The sequence below is a fragment of the Dendrobates tinctorius genome, unplaced genomic scaffold, assembly GCF_039654945.1.
Source record: "Dendrobates tinctorius isolate UK_male_01 unplaced genomic scaffold, ASM3965494v1 ptg000154l, whole genome shotgun sequence".
In the NCBI taxonomy this organism is placed as follows: Eukaryota; Metazoa; Chordata; class Amphibia; order Anura; family Dendrobatidae; genus Dendrobates; species Dendrobates tinctorius.
The window spans coordinates 2,409,844-2,424,229 of NW_027361821.1; the positions used below are offsets into that span (position 1 = coordinate 2,409,844).

General features: G+C 45.2%; 1 protein-coding gene across 2 annotated transcripts in view; it reads right to left on the reverse strand.

Annotated features, from left to right (window-relative positions):
* Positions 1–4,028: 4,028 nt before the first annotated feature.
* MTMR8 (myotubularin related protein 8) overlaps positions 4,029–14,386 on the reverse strand; it is an 84,109-nt gene continuing 73,751 nt past the window's right edge. Inside the window, exons 12-14 of one of the 2 annotated variants that reach the window (XM_073547569.1) lie at positions 13,712–13,837; positions 7,078–7,204; positions 4,029–5,877 (exon numbers count right to left, since the gene is read on the reverse strand). In XM_073547569.1, the coding sequence (XP_073403670.1) occupies positions 5,614–5,877; positions 7,078–7,204; positions 13,712–13,837 (517 nt within the window). In that variant the 3' untranslated portion in view covers positions 4,029–5,613. Of the gene's footprint in view, positions 5,881–7,077; positions 7,205–13,711; positions 13,838–14,386 lie in introns of both variants that reach the window. The other variant, XM_073547568.1, reaches the window with a different exon arrangement.

Consider the following 14,386-nt stretch of genomic DNA (forward strand, 5'->3'; position numbering starts at 1 on the left):
GCTGAAGAGTCCAGGGGCAACTTATCAAGAACGGCCACCAGGGACTGAGACACCCTGGTGAGGTCTGCCACTGATTGAGATAGCGAGGAGGCCCAGCCAGGCATGGGGGGCTCACTCTCACCTGGGGCCGCAGATGGCTCCTGGACGGCGTCAGGCTGAATTGGATTGCTACAATCCAGGCAGAGGGGAGTGGACTGGCCTGAGGGAAGTTTGCGATTGCACGAAGAACATGCAAAGTACTTGACTAAAGTGCAGGGGGGGGCGGTAGAGCGGGTACGATCAGACTTAGACATAGTGAAAAGCTGAGGTAATGCCGGAAGGTTGGGGGACAGAGGGCGGAGAATGGTCAGTCTGCAGTGCAGAGCTACTCACGGTCCGGTGTCCCCAGAAGCGATGCTCTGCGACTGGTCAGTGGATGCAGGTCAGAGCGAAATCCGGCCGACAGACCTCCTGAAAAAAAACAGCTGAAGATGTGTCCAGTGAGGAGCTGGTGCCCGGCTAACAGGCTGGGAAAATGGCGTCGTCCTGAGAAAAAGCGCGCCTTAGGAGAGGAGGGAGGGCGGAGCACCACGCAGGGTTAACGATTCACCGCCATCTAGCCAATGACAGGCTGGGCAGGTGAAGGACAGGCGGTGGGAGGGCCTGGGAAGAGCGGGAGAGAAGCCCGCTTAGAAGAAAGGGGCGGGGGGCGTGGCCGCGACGCAGCGGTAGGCCCGAACTGAAGCCGGGGCCTAAATTAGTTGCGGCGGCCGCCTGTCAGCAGGGGGTCGGCGCGGAGGTCCGAAAAAGTGGGACGCCGCAGTCGCAAGTCGCTCCCAATGGGAAAAAACCCTGTGCTCCCTGTACCCAGAAAGGGGGGAGGGAAAGGGGGGGGGATGCCCAGCAACATTGAGCTGCCTATAGCCTTGTGGCGACTGCGAGCGACCGCAGCGCCTACCCCTGTTACCATGAAGAGGTGACCGTCGGGAATGGGCAGCCAGGTAAATAAATATGAAGCCGGGGCCTAATACTCACCCATCCACGATCCGTTACCTGTCTGAAGAAGTCTTGCGTCTCATCCAACCGACAGGCTCTGGTAGGCGAGTGGGAGGGAGACTGGCAACAAGGACCCCTGGAGTCGCTGGCACGTCTTGGTGTCGGCGTCCGTCTGGCTGGTCCTGCCGCGGAGAACTGCAAGGATACGGGGTGGCAGTACACGCCGTACTTGCAGACTCCATGTGGGAGTACAGATGTGACTTTTCACTCTGTATCCCTCCGTAGAACCTGAAAAGGAACGACGCACGACGAGGTAGATATGGGTCTAATAAAAGACCCGTGTCCACCTCCTACTGACACTAAGCTAAAACTGAGGAATTCTCTGCCGGTCGGTGGGGTGTACACTGCGGAGGAGGAGCTATCTTTTTTTTGTGCATAGTATCAGCCTCCTAGTGGCAGCAGCATACACCCAAGGTCTCTGTGTCCCCCAATAAGGCGAACGAGAAAATTTATTTCAATATTCCCCATATATGTTGACAAAATCACCTAATAATAAATTGAGAATTCAGGATCTGCGTTGTATGGGGTAGAAGTGACCCCTTATGCTTACTCAGTACATAATCCTGTATGGATCAGGACGTGAACCCATATAGTAAATGACCTTCTCCAGTCAAAACCAGAGTTTTCTGTGATTCCCAATTCCCTTATATCCTCTATACTGGCACTCCCCCCGTATACACGTCCATACAGTGAGGCCCTTACTCTCTCCACTGAGGATACATTCACCAGTTTCTAAATCCCAGAGAACCCATACTAAGATATTGTTTGTAGGACGATCACATTTCTAGATCTATGAAGCTGCTTCGAGAAAAGGTCTTTCAGAATATTTTCATTCACATTTTGCATAAAGACATTCAGTGCCGTTAAACATAAAACAGCTTTTTTGTTACATCTAACGTCACAGTGTGAGAAGCAAACACTACAGGACATCTGCATGCTGCACATTTATTAAAGGCCGCTAGAAGATAACAATCCAAGTCTCCAAGCTTCTACTTCTATTACCTGTAACTTTTCACTCCTAACAAAGTCTACGGCGTCTGAGCCAGAGGCTAAAGATCACATTTCTACCTTTTCCTTTGGGGTACAGGATGCATCTGTTGTGGCAAAACATCCATGAAAACAGAATCCGGCTGTGTTCATGTCACGCCATGTTAGCAAGTTAAGTCTCGGGGTGCCCGATGCATACACACGGGCCCCAGTTCACCAGATAGAGGGCAGAAGAATTCACTTTAGACCTCTGTTGTAGTGACACATTCTATGTATGGAAGCACACTGGTTAGTAACACTGCAGTCAATGCCTGCCACTGAATAGCTATACGGTGACCCGTGTCAGGGAATACCTCTGCCATATACCAAAACCATGACGTGAACAGATCCTCCTCAATCCTCAAAGCATCATTCCCCGTCCTTAGGATAGGCCATCAATATCACATCAGTGGGGGGTCAGAAACCTCCACCAATCAGCCGTTTACCTCTAGTCACCTGCAAACCATGTGCGGAGCAGATGCCATAAACTGCATTGTTGGTTCTCTGGGGTATTGCGGCTCAGCTCTTTTTGGAGTAAATGCACTCCATGCATCATTTACCTCCGGCTGCCACAGGACCCACAAACCGCTGATTAGTGGGGAAGGTCAGTATCAGACCCCCGCAGATTTTATGTTTAGTACTTCAATACTGATGTCCTATCAATGGGGTAAATCCTGGAGAATGCCTTTAAAAAGGGAATCTGTCAGTAGGATCAACCCTCCTAAGCTGTCTATATGGGCACATAGGTCAAAGGAAGCTGAATAAAATGATACATTGATACCTGCAATCTGATGACTTATTGCAGAGAAATCCTCCTTTTTCTAAATTAACTGTTAAGATCTCTGGGCCGGACAGAGATTTCCCCAAGAGTCCGCCTCCAGAGCTTAATATTAATTCTTAGCCACGCCTCTGTATGTAAATTGATGCCCTAGCTTCATGGTGTGATATCAGACTTTATTCATGAAATGTAGGGTGACCACTGTCTTCGCTTCTGCCCTTCTATGGGGACATGGACTTAACTTCTTTCCACTTAGGCGCCGCCCAGGAGGAAGTCAGCGCCAATAGAAGAGCAGAACAGTGGCGATCTGTGCACGCCCGAAGTCTCATGAATAGAATCGGATATCACACATGAAGCGTGGAGCTCAAATAAAACACAGGGGCATTGCTAAACATTAAAATAAGCTCTGGAGGCGGACTCATGAAAAGCTCTGTCCCGCCCGTAGATCTTAACTTCTCATTTGCATATTAAAAAAAACAAGGATTTCCTTCGAATAAGATATTGGATCACTGATATCAATGCATCATTTTAGTTAATGCTCTATTACCTGCTTGTCCAAATAGACGGCTTATGAGGATTAATCCTTCTGACAGATTCCCTTTAAGCTCTATTAGAAGTGACACTGAGGCTACTGACTCATAACCATGAAAGCCCTGCTTCCAAGTAAAGATAATGGAGAAAGATGGCCATAGCACCCTCATTCTAGCAATCAGTGGGATTCTTTCTGATACTATTAGAAATGCTTACAAGTCTGCACACAAAAGGAGCATTTCTACTTTATACCATGCTTAAAGGGGAACCCGTCACCTGTGTGCTGCCCACCCCATGGGAAGCATTGCTCAGAGCCTGGCTGTGCAATTGCAGTCAGAAACGTTTTTCTCCGAGTATGAAGCCCCTCGGCCGCTTCGCCTCGTACACCTCTAGGTGATTGAAAAGTCTCTCCCGTGTATACATAAGTAGAAACCTGTCAATCAACTAAATCAGTTCTAGGGAGAAGCCGTCCATTGGTGCCGGCCTAGTCCCATCTATTCCTATAGTGCCCAGCCAGCTCTTCAAAAGAAATACATACCTGGCTGTAATTGTGCGTTCAGGCTCGCATTCACATTGCCCGTGGTTTGGGCAGCATGAATCAAGCAACAGGTTCCCTGTAATCTTCGACATGGTCAGTAAAGTAACCAGAAAGCATTGCTACAGTGGGAACAAAATTGGTTTAATTAAACTAGTGACAATAAATTAACAAAATTCAGAAAACACATTTTATAGCATTAGATCTACGTTAATAAACTTTTTCTTACTTTACAATGTGTAACAAAAAAAAAAAAAAAAGTACGTAACACTGTAGATACTGAAGTAGTATATATAACATTATGTCACATTAGTAGTATAACATTATGTCACATGGGCAACAATGGCAAATCTGACTGCCTAAATGGACAACTAAATTGATTTCCCTTTAGCTACCGTGAAAAAAAATCCCTGTTATGGCGGGATCATGCATGAAAACCAGCACCAAGAAAAAACATTGATGCTTCTGGCAACAAGCAGTGCCCCTCCATTTATTTCATAACCATGTCCAGATGAGTGGCAGCTTAGCTTCTATAAGCAGATCTGCTACTATATGTGTGCATATTATACACCCCAGGGTGTGCAGGGGACAACCGTCCCCCCGCACAGATCCACAATTATCATTGTTAGAGGTAACCATGACGTGTCACAGTATACAGCAATGTACTGCACAGAACATAGACTTACATGTCTACATTCTCACATTAGGGTCCAAATGATCAGGAATTTGCACAACAATTTTTCCCAAAAAATGTTAATGTAAACTAAAAATTCAGCCATCATCAGACCAGAAAATAGTAAGATCCAAGTGTACAATCTTGTCTTTCCCTTTTGAAGGTCCTCAGTGTCTGACATCAAAGTGAATACACAAAATTGGAGTGAAGTCAGAACCTGATGGAATGGTGGCGAAACATTGGATAAATGGCAACAAGATTTTGCTTTTTGCATAATTTAACAGTATTTGTCCTTTATTGCCCAAGTAAAAAAATCTTATGCATTTAACATTATACAAACCATGAATCGAGATGCATTGACCTTTACATTCCCATAAGTGCTCTTGGATTAAAAACCGGAAATCCTACCGGTGCCAGGTAAAAGTGCAATCAAACGAGTCCAAGGAGTATTACCAGGGATGAGCTTAGAGGTAATCATACATTTCACAAATGGAAATAAAAAAAGCTTGTCGTTATTTTTGCTTGATGCATCAAATGCTGCCCGACTCCCGGATAAATACTGCAAATGTATCAGCTTCAATATAAAGTCAAGACCGAACGAACAACGGTATAAAGGTTCTGATGCCTCTGCCATTATACCTACAACCTAATGACCCATCTCACAAATGGAGAAGAACGCGGCTGACCAAAACATCAGGTGAATTATAGGGGAACCCATGGAAGAGGACATTCCCTCTTCACCGCCCTGCAAATCCTGCCCGATACCCAAATGACCTACCTATGATGCCAACGATGTAGCAGCCTTTAGCCAAATTATTGTGTGCGAATGAAGTTTATGAAGATTTGGCTGATGTGTTAACGATTTCTAACAGCCTGTGCATGATTGAGACATCCATGGCACCTACATGATCAGAATGGCTCATTGTGTCTGAGCTTTTACCATTTTGTATTCCCTTTAAGCAGTGATGAAAAACAGATCCATTTTGTTCTTCATCCCTAATGGTTGTTGTGCTGCAAGGATATCGCCATTTCCAGTTATTCAGTGGCAGGTGGTGTCTTACTGTCAGAGGAATACTTATGAGGGGGGTTCTGGATACTCGGCCCATGCTCTTCCTCATTTATTTCCCTTTTTAAGCACAGATCGCTGTTTGTTACAGAACTATTGGAAAAATCAGCAGGAACTTCTTCGTTACCACCTTCTGGAAGCAGCTCATCAGACAGTTCTGTCACTGCTGGAGTATCTTCAAAACAGTCAATCAAGGAGCAAGTATCTTCTGGAAGGGTGTTCGGTTTGGGAAGCTTCTGGTTTGGAACAGAACAAATTGTTAAATTCTATTACCAGATACAATAAGCAAAAATGGGTCTGCTAAAGGGCCCCCAAACACATTAGGCTAAAGTCAGCTGGACCCATCGTTCTCACCGGGGTCGGCAGCCAGCCTAATGTGTATGGGGGCCTGCCGACTCTTCCCTAACATTTGTCAGTGCCTGATGAATTTCAGCTGCCGATCCTTTATTTCTCCCTAGAGCAGTCGCTGCCACTCATAGGAGTGAGCAGCCGAGCCAGTATATGGGGGAGTTGGTCAAGAGAGCAGTCGGCTGTACAATTGTTTGTCCAACTGCTGTCTCATGTTTATAGGGGGCCTTAACCAGCTCTGGACCACCAAAATATTTTAAGGGCTTGTTTACATGCTGCATTCTTTCTTCAATCTCATGATGCTGGTAATTATTTTTTTCCTTGCAAATTTGAACCTCCAAAGTTTTTTTTTTTTTTTTTTTTTCAATCTGCAGCATGTCAATTTCTTAGTGTTTATGCAGCATTTTTCATCTATTTAAATGAATTGGAAAATAATTTAAGTAAAAATCGAGAGCATTTTACTTAGCGTTTTTTTTCTTCCAACACTCTAGTTTTTGGTGCAGAAAAATCTGCTGCAAATATTCAAAGTGTGCAGACACTGTAAATCTCCGGGCGGTCCGCTCTTTGCACTGTCGTTATAAAGCATCTCTGCAGAGAGTAGAATAACCTGTTTGTATGAGATGGCGCAGCTGTGGGTGAAAGGAGCTGTCTGTCATACACAGCCAAACTCCCCAAAGAGAAGGCAGACATGGTTCACAACCACCTCAGCCTTACTGATCACACTTAATACTTTGTGAGGGGCATGAGGTATGGAATAAAAAAATAAATACAGACAAAGAACAAGCCTTAGAAAATAGACACAGTTTTACTTTTTTGGTTTCCTCCCCCCATGTAACTCACCCCTTTTCATTATCAGCAGAGAGAAAGATACTAAAAATGACAAACTGAGTCCTTTGTATCACAAAAAATAGGAGTAAAAAAATTATATGAATATGTGAAGAAAAAATATTTTTAGCTCCAAACATTCAAGGTGCAAGTATGATAAACCCCCACAATTTGCCTGGTCAGGAAAGGGGGGGGAAAAAAAAAAAAAAAAAAAAAAAAGGCCCAGGTCCTGAACTGGTGAAGCCAAACATTTCACTTACATCCTCCATGTCAGTTTTATCAGCTTTCAAAGTCGCCTTCCTGTTCATACATTCAAGCAGGTAATCCAGGACAGATTGCCGCGGGTGCATGCCCTTGTCAAATCGGTTATACATTCCACACCAGAATCTGAAAATACAAACATAAAGAGTTGTACAATGAAGACACTGTACAGTCACGTCTCCAATCACTCTGTACGGCAGGAGAAAAAGATCGGCTGCTTGGTATAGGAAGCATGGGATTAAGGCCTCGTTCACACGTACCATTTTTTTTTCGCTTTTCCGAACGTTTTTGCCGTGAAAACGCAAAAAATAAGGATCCCATGCATTCCTATGGGATTCCGCAATGCTGTGCTAAGGCTAGTTTCACATTAGCGTTTTTTTGCGCAGCGCATCGGGCGCATAAAAAAACGCAAAGAAAAACGCAAAACAAACGCGCGTTTTTTTAACGTCATGCGCACGCTGATGTGTAAAAAAAACGCAGCGTTGTTTGCGTTTTACATGCGTTTTTTGCATGCGTTGGCGTTTTTTATGCGCATGCGTTTTTAAGTGTGACGTTTTTTCCATTGTCTAGAGAACATTCTAGACTTGTTTCACTCAAAAACGCATGCGTAAAAAAACGCAACCGTGCGCAAGACCATGCGCACGCATGCGTTACCATAGACATCAATGTGTTGTTTTTGCGCATTCCGTGCGCAAGCGTGCGCATGCGTTTTTTTGCCGAGACAGGGCGCACCAAAAAATCCAACATGTTGCGTCTGGCGCACCTGGCGCAAAAGACAAAAAAACGCATGCGCACGAAAACGCAAGTGTGCGCAAAAACATGCGCACGTCATGTTAAACATAGGTGCGCAGTGCGCATGCGCACGGGTGCGCACGATGCGCTGCGCACAAAAGCGCAAATGTGAAACCAGCCTAATGCTGCGGTTTTTACTGCGGCGGAATCACTTCGCGGTAAAAAACGCAGCATGCTCATTAATTTTGCGGAATCGCGGCGATCCCGCACCCATAGGAATGCATTGTTCTGCTTACTTTACGCATGTGGCTGTTGTGCCCACCATGCGAAAAGTAAGCAGAACATTTGCGGATGGTACCCACGGTCCGGAGGAGAGGAGACTGTCCTCCGGGCTTTGGGTACCATATCCCTGTAAAAAATAGAATTTAAAATAAACAATATTGTTATTCTCACCGTCCGATGTCCCGCGCAGCCTTCCCGCCTCTCTCCACGCTCCCGATCCCAGTATCCTTTGCGAGCGATGACGTCCGTTCTCGCGGAATTGCGAAGTCTCGAGGTTATCGCGAATGACCGCGAGAACGGACGTCATCGCGGTAATTGTCGCAAAGGATTACTGTGACCGGGAGCGTGGAGAGAGGCAGGAAGGCTGCGTGGGACATCGGAAGGTGAGAACAACAATATTTTTTTTTTATTATTATATTTTACATTCTATCTTTTACTATTGATGCCGCATAGGCAGCCTGAATAGTAAAAAGTTGGTCACACTCGTCAAACACTATGTTTGACGAGTGTGACCAACCTGTCAATCAGTTCTCCAAGCAATGCTACAGATCGCTTGGAAACCGCTAGCAATTCTGCAAGCTAATTACGCTTGCAAAATGCTAGTTTTTCCACGGAAAAATCGCGGGAATTTAAAATGCGATTTTCCCGCGGAATGGAATTCCGCTACGTGTGAACCCAGCCTAAGTCCGTGGCCGCCATATAAGATTGCCATCTTAATGTTAGGCCATCAGTGCGAGTGGAAACTGTATCACAGATTTTGTTTCAGTCACTTTATTTCTTAAACTGAAAGGGTTATTACTAAATCATGTGATGACTTGTGAGGTCTTGATGTCACTCGCCATAACAATCCATCATGGCCAACCTACACTCTAGCCCCAGTCCCGCACGCTTGGTGCTTAGTGGTGATCCTCGACTCTGCCCTCTCTTTCAAGCCATATATCCAAGCCCTTGCCTCCTCCTGCCGACTCCAACTCAAAAATATTTCCCACATCCGTGCATTCCTTGACCAAGAAACAGCAAAAAAAACAAAACAAAAAAAACCAAACACTAGTGCACGCCCTCATCATCTCCCCCCTCGACTATTGCAACCTCCTACTCTCTGGCCTCCCCTCTAGCACTCTTGCACCACTCCAATCCATCCTACACTCTGCTGCCCGACAAATCCACCTGTCTCCCCGTTATTCCCCAGCCTCTCCTCTCTGCCAAGCCCTTCACTGGCTTCCAATTGTCCAGAGGCTCCAGTTCAAAACCCTAACTATGACATACAAAGCCATCCACAACCTGTTTCCTCCATACATCTGTGACCATGGTCTCCCAGTATTTACCTACACGCAACCTTCAATCTTCTCAAGATATCCTTCTCTACTTCCCTCTTATCTCTTCTTCCCACAACCGCATACAAGACTTCCCCGTGCTTCCCCCATACTCTGGAACTCTCTACCCCAACACATTAGGCTTCTGCCTATCACGGAAACCTTATAATAATAATAATAAATTTTATTTTTATAGCGCCGACATATTCCGCAGCACTTTACATTTCAGAGGGGATTTGTACAGACAATAGACATTACAGCATAACAATAATCACATACAGTAGATTATAACAAATAACAAGAGGAGTGAGGGCCCTGCTCGCAAGCTTACAGTCTATGAGGAAAGAGGTAGACACGAAAGGTGGGTGGTAACAGTTGCTCTGATTGTATGGACCAGCCATAATGTTAAGTGTGTAACAGTACAGACACAGAGGGCTAATGGATAAATAAAGCATGTGGGAACATGATGCTGGGAACCTGGTTATGGTAAAACTTTTGGCTCTGCCACACAGGGATAGGTTAGGTTAATGTGTTGAGGCGATAGGCCAGTCTGAATAAATGCGTTTTCAGGACACGCTTAAAATTGTGGGGATTGGGGACTAATCGTATTGACCTGGGAAGTGCATTCCAAATAATTGGCGCGGCACGTGTAAAGTCTTGGAGACGGGAGTGGGAGGTTCTGACTATTGAGGATACTAACCCTCAGGTCACCAGCAGAACGGAGGGCGCGGGTAGGGTGGTATACTGAAACAAGGGAGGAGATGTAGGGTGGTGCTGAGCCATGGAGGGCTTTGTGGGTGAGGGTAATAAGTTTATACTGAATTCTGGAGTGGATGGGTAGCCAGTGTAATGACTGGCACAAGGTAGAGGCATCAGTGTAACGATTGGTGAGGAATATGATCCTGGCTGCAGCATTCAAGACAGATTGGAGAGGGGAGAGTTTGGTAAGAGGGAGACCGATTAGAAGAGAGTTACAATAGTCGAGACGAGAATGAATAAGAGAAACAGTAAGAGTTTTTGCAGAGTCAAAAGTAAGAAAAGGTCGAATTCTAGAAATGTTTTTGAGGTGCAGATGACAAGAGCGAGCCAGTGATCGAATGTGGGGGGCAAAGGAAAGCTCGGAATCAAGTATGACCCCAAGACAGCGGGCATGTTGCTGGGGAGTAATAGTGGAACCACACACAGAAATAGCAATGTCGGGTATAGGTACATTAGTAGCGGGAGGAAACACCAGGAGTTCAGTCTTTGACAGGTTCAGTTTCAGATATAGTGAGGACATGATATTAGACACAGCGTTTAGACAATCGCCAGTGTTTTCTAGAAAGGCTGGCGTGATGTCAGGAGAAGAAGCGTATAATTGGGTGTCATCAGCATAGAGATGGTACTGGAAACCAAATCTACTGATTGTTTGACCAATAGGGGCAGTGTACAAGGAGAAGAGGAGGGGGCCTAGAACCGATCCCTGAGGAACCCCAACAGTAAGGGGAAGGTGAGAGGAGGAGGAACCGACAAAAGAAACAGTAAAGGAGCGGTCGGAGAGATAGGAGGAGAACCAGGAGAGAACGGTGTCCTTGAGGCCAATGGAATGGAGCATAGTGAGGAGGAGCTGATGATCCACAGTGTCGAATGCTGCAGAGAGATCCAAGAGAATTAGCATGGAGTAATGACCATTTGATTTAGCTGTTAGCAGATCATTAGAGACTTTAGTGAGGGCAGTTTCAGTGGAGTGTAAAGAGCGGAAACCGGATTGGAGAGGGTCGAGAACAGAGTTTTCTGAGAGATAGCGGATAAGACGGGAGTGGACCAGGCGTTCCAGGAGTTTAGAGATGAAGGGAAGATTAGAGACAGGTCTATAGTTAGCGGCACAGTTTTGGTCGAGGGATGGTTTTTTAAGTAGTGGATGTATGATGGCATGCTTAAATGAGGAGGGAAAAATACCAGAAGAGAGAGAGAGGTTAAATATTTTAGTTAGGTGAGAGGTGACAGCAGGGGAAAGGGACTGGAGGAGATGTGACGGAAATGGGTCACTGGTGCAAGTAGTTGGGCGAGAAGATGCAAGGAGCCTGCTTACTTCTTCTGTGACTGGTTCAAAATCAGAGAGTGAGTTAGATGCAGTGGGGGAGGGAGGACAGTGCATGGTATGAGGGGATTTGGAGATAATTTCCTGTCGGATCTGGTCAATTTTTTCTTTGAAGTAATTGGCCAGATCGTCAGCTCGGAGCTCCGTGGTTGGGGCCTGTACTCTTGGATTGAGTAGAGAATGAAAAGTGTCAAAGAGACGTTTCGGGTTATTGGACAGTGAGGTGATGAGGGTGTTGAAATAGGTTTGTTTGGAGAGGTGAAGGGCAGTGTTGTATGTTCTAAGCATAAACTTAAAATGGATGAAATCTTCGTGTAAATTGGATTTTCTCCACAGACGTTCGGCGCACCTGGAGCACCGCTGCAGGAAACGTGTTTGCACCGTCTGCCAGGGTTGTCGCCGTCTGTGTTGTGGTGTTCTATTTATAGGGGGTGCAAATTCATCCAGGGCACTTTGAAGTGTTTCATTGTAATGCTTCAATGCAGAATCAGGACATGAGAGGGAGGAGATAGGGGCCAATGAAGACTGCAAGTTCTTCAGAAGTTTCTGGGTGTTAATGGCCTGTATGTTTCTATAAGTCTGGACAGTGGGGGTGACCTGAGCAGCCTGGCAGTTCTTTATAGAGAATGAAAGAAGATTGTGGTCAGAGAGCGGGAGAGGGGAGTTTTCAAAATCATCCACTGCACAAAGCCGAGAGAAGACCAAGTCGAGGGAGTTTCAGTCTTCATGCGTTGGAGAATTAGTAAGCTGCGAAAAGCCAAATGAGGAGGTTAGAGATAAAAGGTGAGTAGCAGATGGGTAGAGGGGAAGAGCAATGGGGATGTTGAAATCTCCCATGATGAGGGTAGGGATGTCATAGGAGAGAAAATATGGAAGCCAAGTGGCAAAATGATCCAGGAACTGATGGGAGGGGCCGGGAGGACAATACACCACCGCCACTTGCATGGAGAAGGGGGTGTAGAGTCTGACGGCATGAACCTCAAAAGAAGGGAAGACAAGTGAGGGTACAACCTTCAAAAAGAACCTGAAGACCGACCTCTTCTGAGAAGCCTACAACCTGCAGTGATCCTCATCCTGCTGTAAGGCCGCAAGACCAGCTCTATCCTCTCCTAGTATATCCTCCTCCATCCCTGTAGACTGTGAGCCCTCGCGGGCAGGGTCTTCCTCTTCTTCTGTACTTGTGTGTGTCTATTTTGGTCATGTTTATTGTACTTGTCTATATTTGCCCCTTTCACGTGTAAAGCGCCATGGAATAAATGGCGCTATAAAAATGTAAAATAATAAAAGCCAGGGCAGGGCAGAAAGGAGAAGCTGACTAGCCATGTATTAATGGGAATCTGTCAACGGGTGTTTGCTATGTAATGTGAAGGCCGCATGATGTAGGGGTTAAAACACAGATTTCAGCAATGTCTATCTTTTCAAGCTACATGGTTTTGTTTGCTTACAATGATTCTTTTAGAACCAGGAGCTTATCATTGCTGGGATACAGCAGCGCCGCTAGTCCGATCCGCCCCCTCCTGTGATGAGCACCTCACTGTCTATGGACATTGTATACACAGAGATGCTGGTGTGGGCGAGTTAGCTTCTCAGCTCTGCTTCATGCCAAATCTAAAAGATCTGATTGTATCAGAATGGCTGCACCCAGTAAACTAAGTGATACATCGTTTGATTCAGCTTCTCTTTGCCTACATTATGCTCTCTCAGATTAGGTAGCAAAAACCTGCTGACAGGTTCCCTTTAAGGGAAAATGGCTTTAGAAAAAGTACAACTAAGTTGCCATTACAGTTATGGGGAAATTCATCTCTTAGTACTTTTGCTTCCCCCTAACCCCGCACCTTTCATGCATAAATACCTTTTTTATATCGGTTCAGATGTATGTAAACTGCCGCGGTCCGGTCCGCTGGGCGGGGCTTATTCACCTGCTCCCCCCTCCCTGTCTTGCTCTACGCATTTCTTGTGTAGAGCAAGACAGGGAGGGGGGAGCAGTTGAATAAGCCCCGCCCAGCGGACCGGACCGCGGCAGTTTACATACATCTGAACCGATATAAAAAAGGTATTTATGCATGAAAGGTGCGGGGTCAGGGGGAAGCAAAAGTACTAAGAGAATCCTTATGTGACACATGAATGATATCATTATATGACATCTCAAAAAAGGGGTGACAGATTCCCTTTAATGAGCTGCTGAGAGCGGCAATCATCAGGAGTGACCATGTTATTTTTACTCACTTAAAGCAGAATGGGTAGGTATTTGGCTGGAGTGTTTCATACACATTTGATATATACAAGGGGTTCATAAACTCTTGCTTCCTTTTTAGAAGAAACGGCCACAAGGAATGAGTATTTTCAAAAATTCTGTTGAAGAGAAAAAAAAAAAAAAAAAAGGTAGGATTGAGGGAAGAAAAAAATAAATAAAATTATATATACATATATACACACACACACACACACACACACACTATAATATATATTAATTACACACACACACACACACACATTTAAATATATAGTCTAAGGATACTTACGAAATGCACAATACTAGCAACTAAAGGTCATTTTAACACTGTATTCTATAGACTATCCATTGATTACAGTAGTCAGACCCTAAAAATAGGAGCCAGAAATAAGACTTCCCAGGAAATACGTGTTTTTTTCCCAGAGCATCCCCAGTCTCATAGAATATAGTTGGAAATGCGTTTTTCATGGTAAAAATAATGAACATGCTGCGTTTACCGCGATGCATTTTTTATGCAGAAAAAATGCATCATGGGCACAAAAATTGCAGAATGCATGATAAGAATGGGAAGATTAATGTATGCATTTAAGCGATCTGCATGGAAAAAACGCTTAAAAAAAACGCTTATGTGGGCACACAGCCTAAGGACATATTACACAAGAAAATGC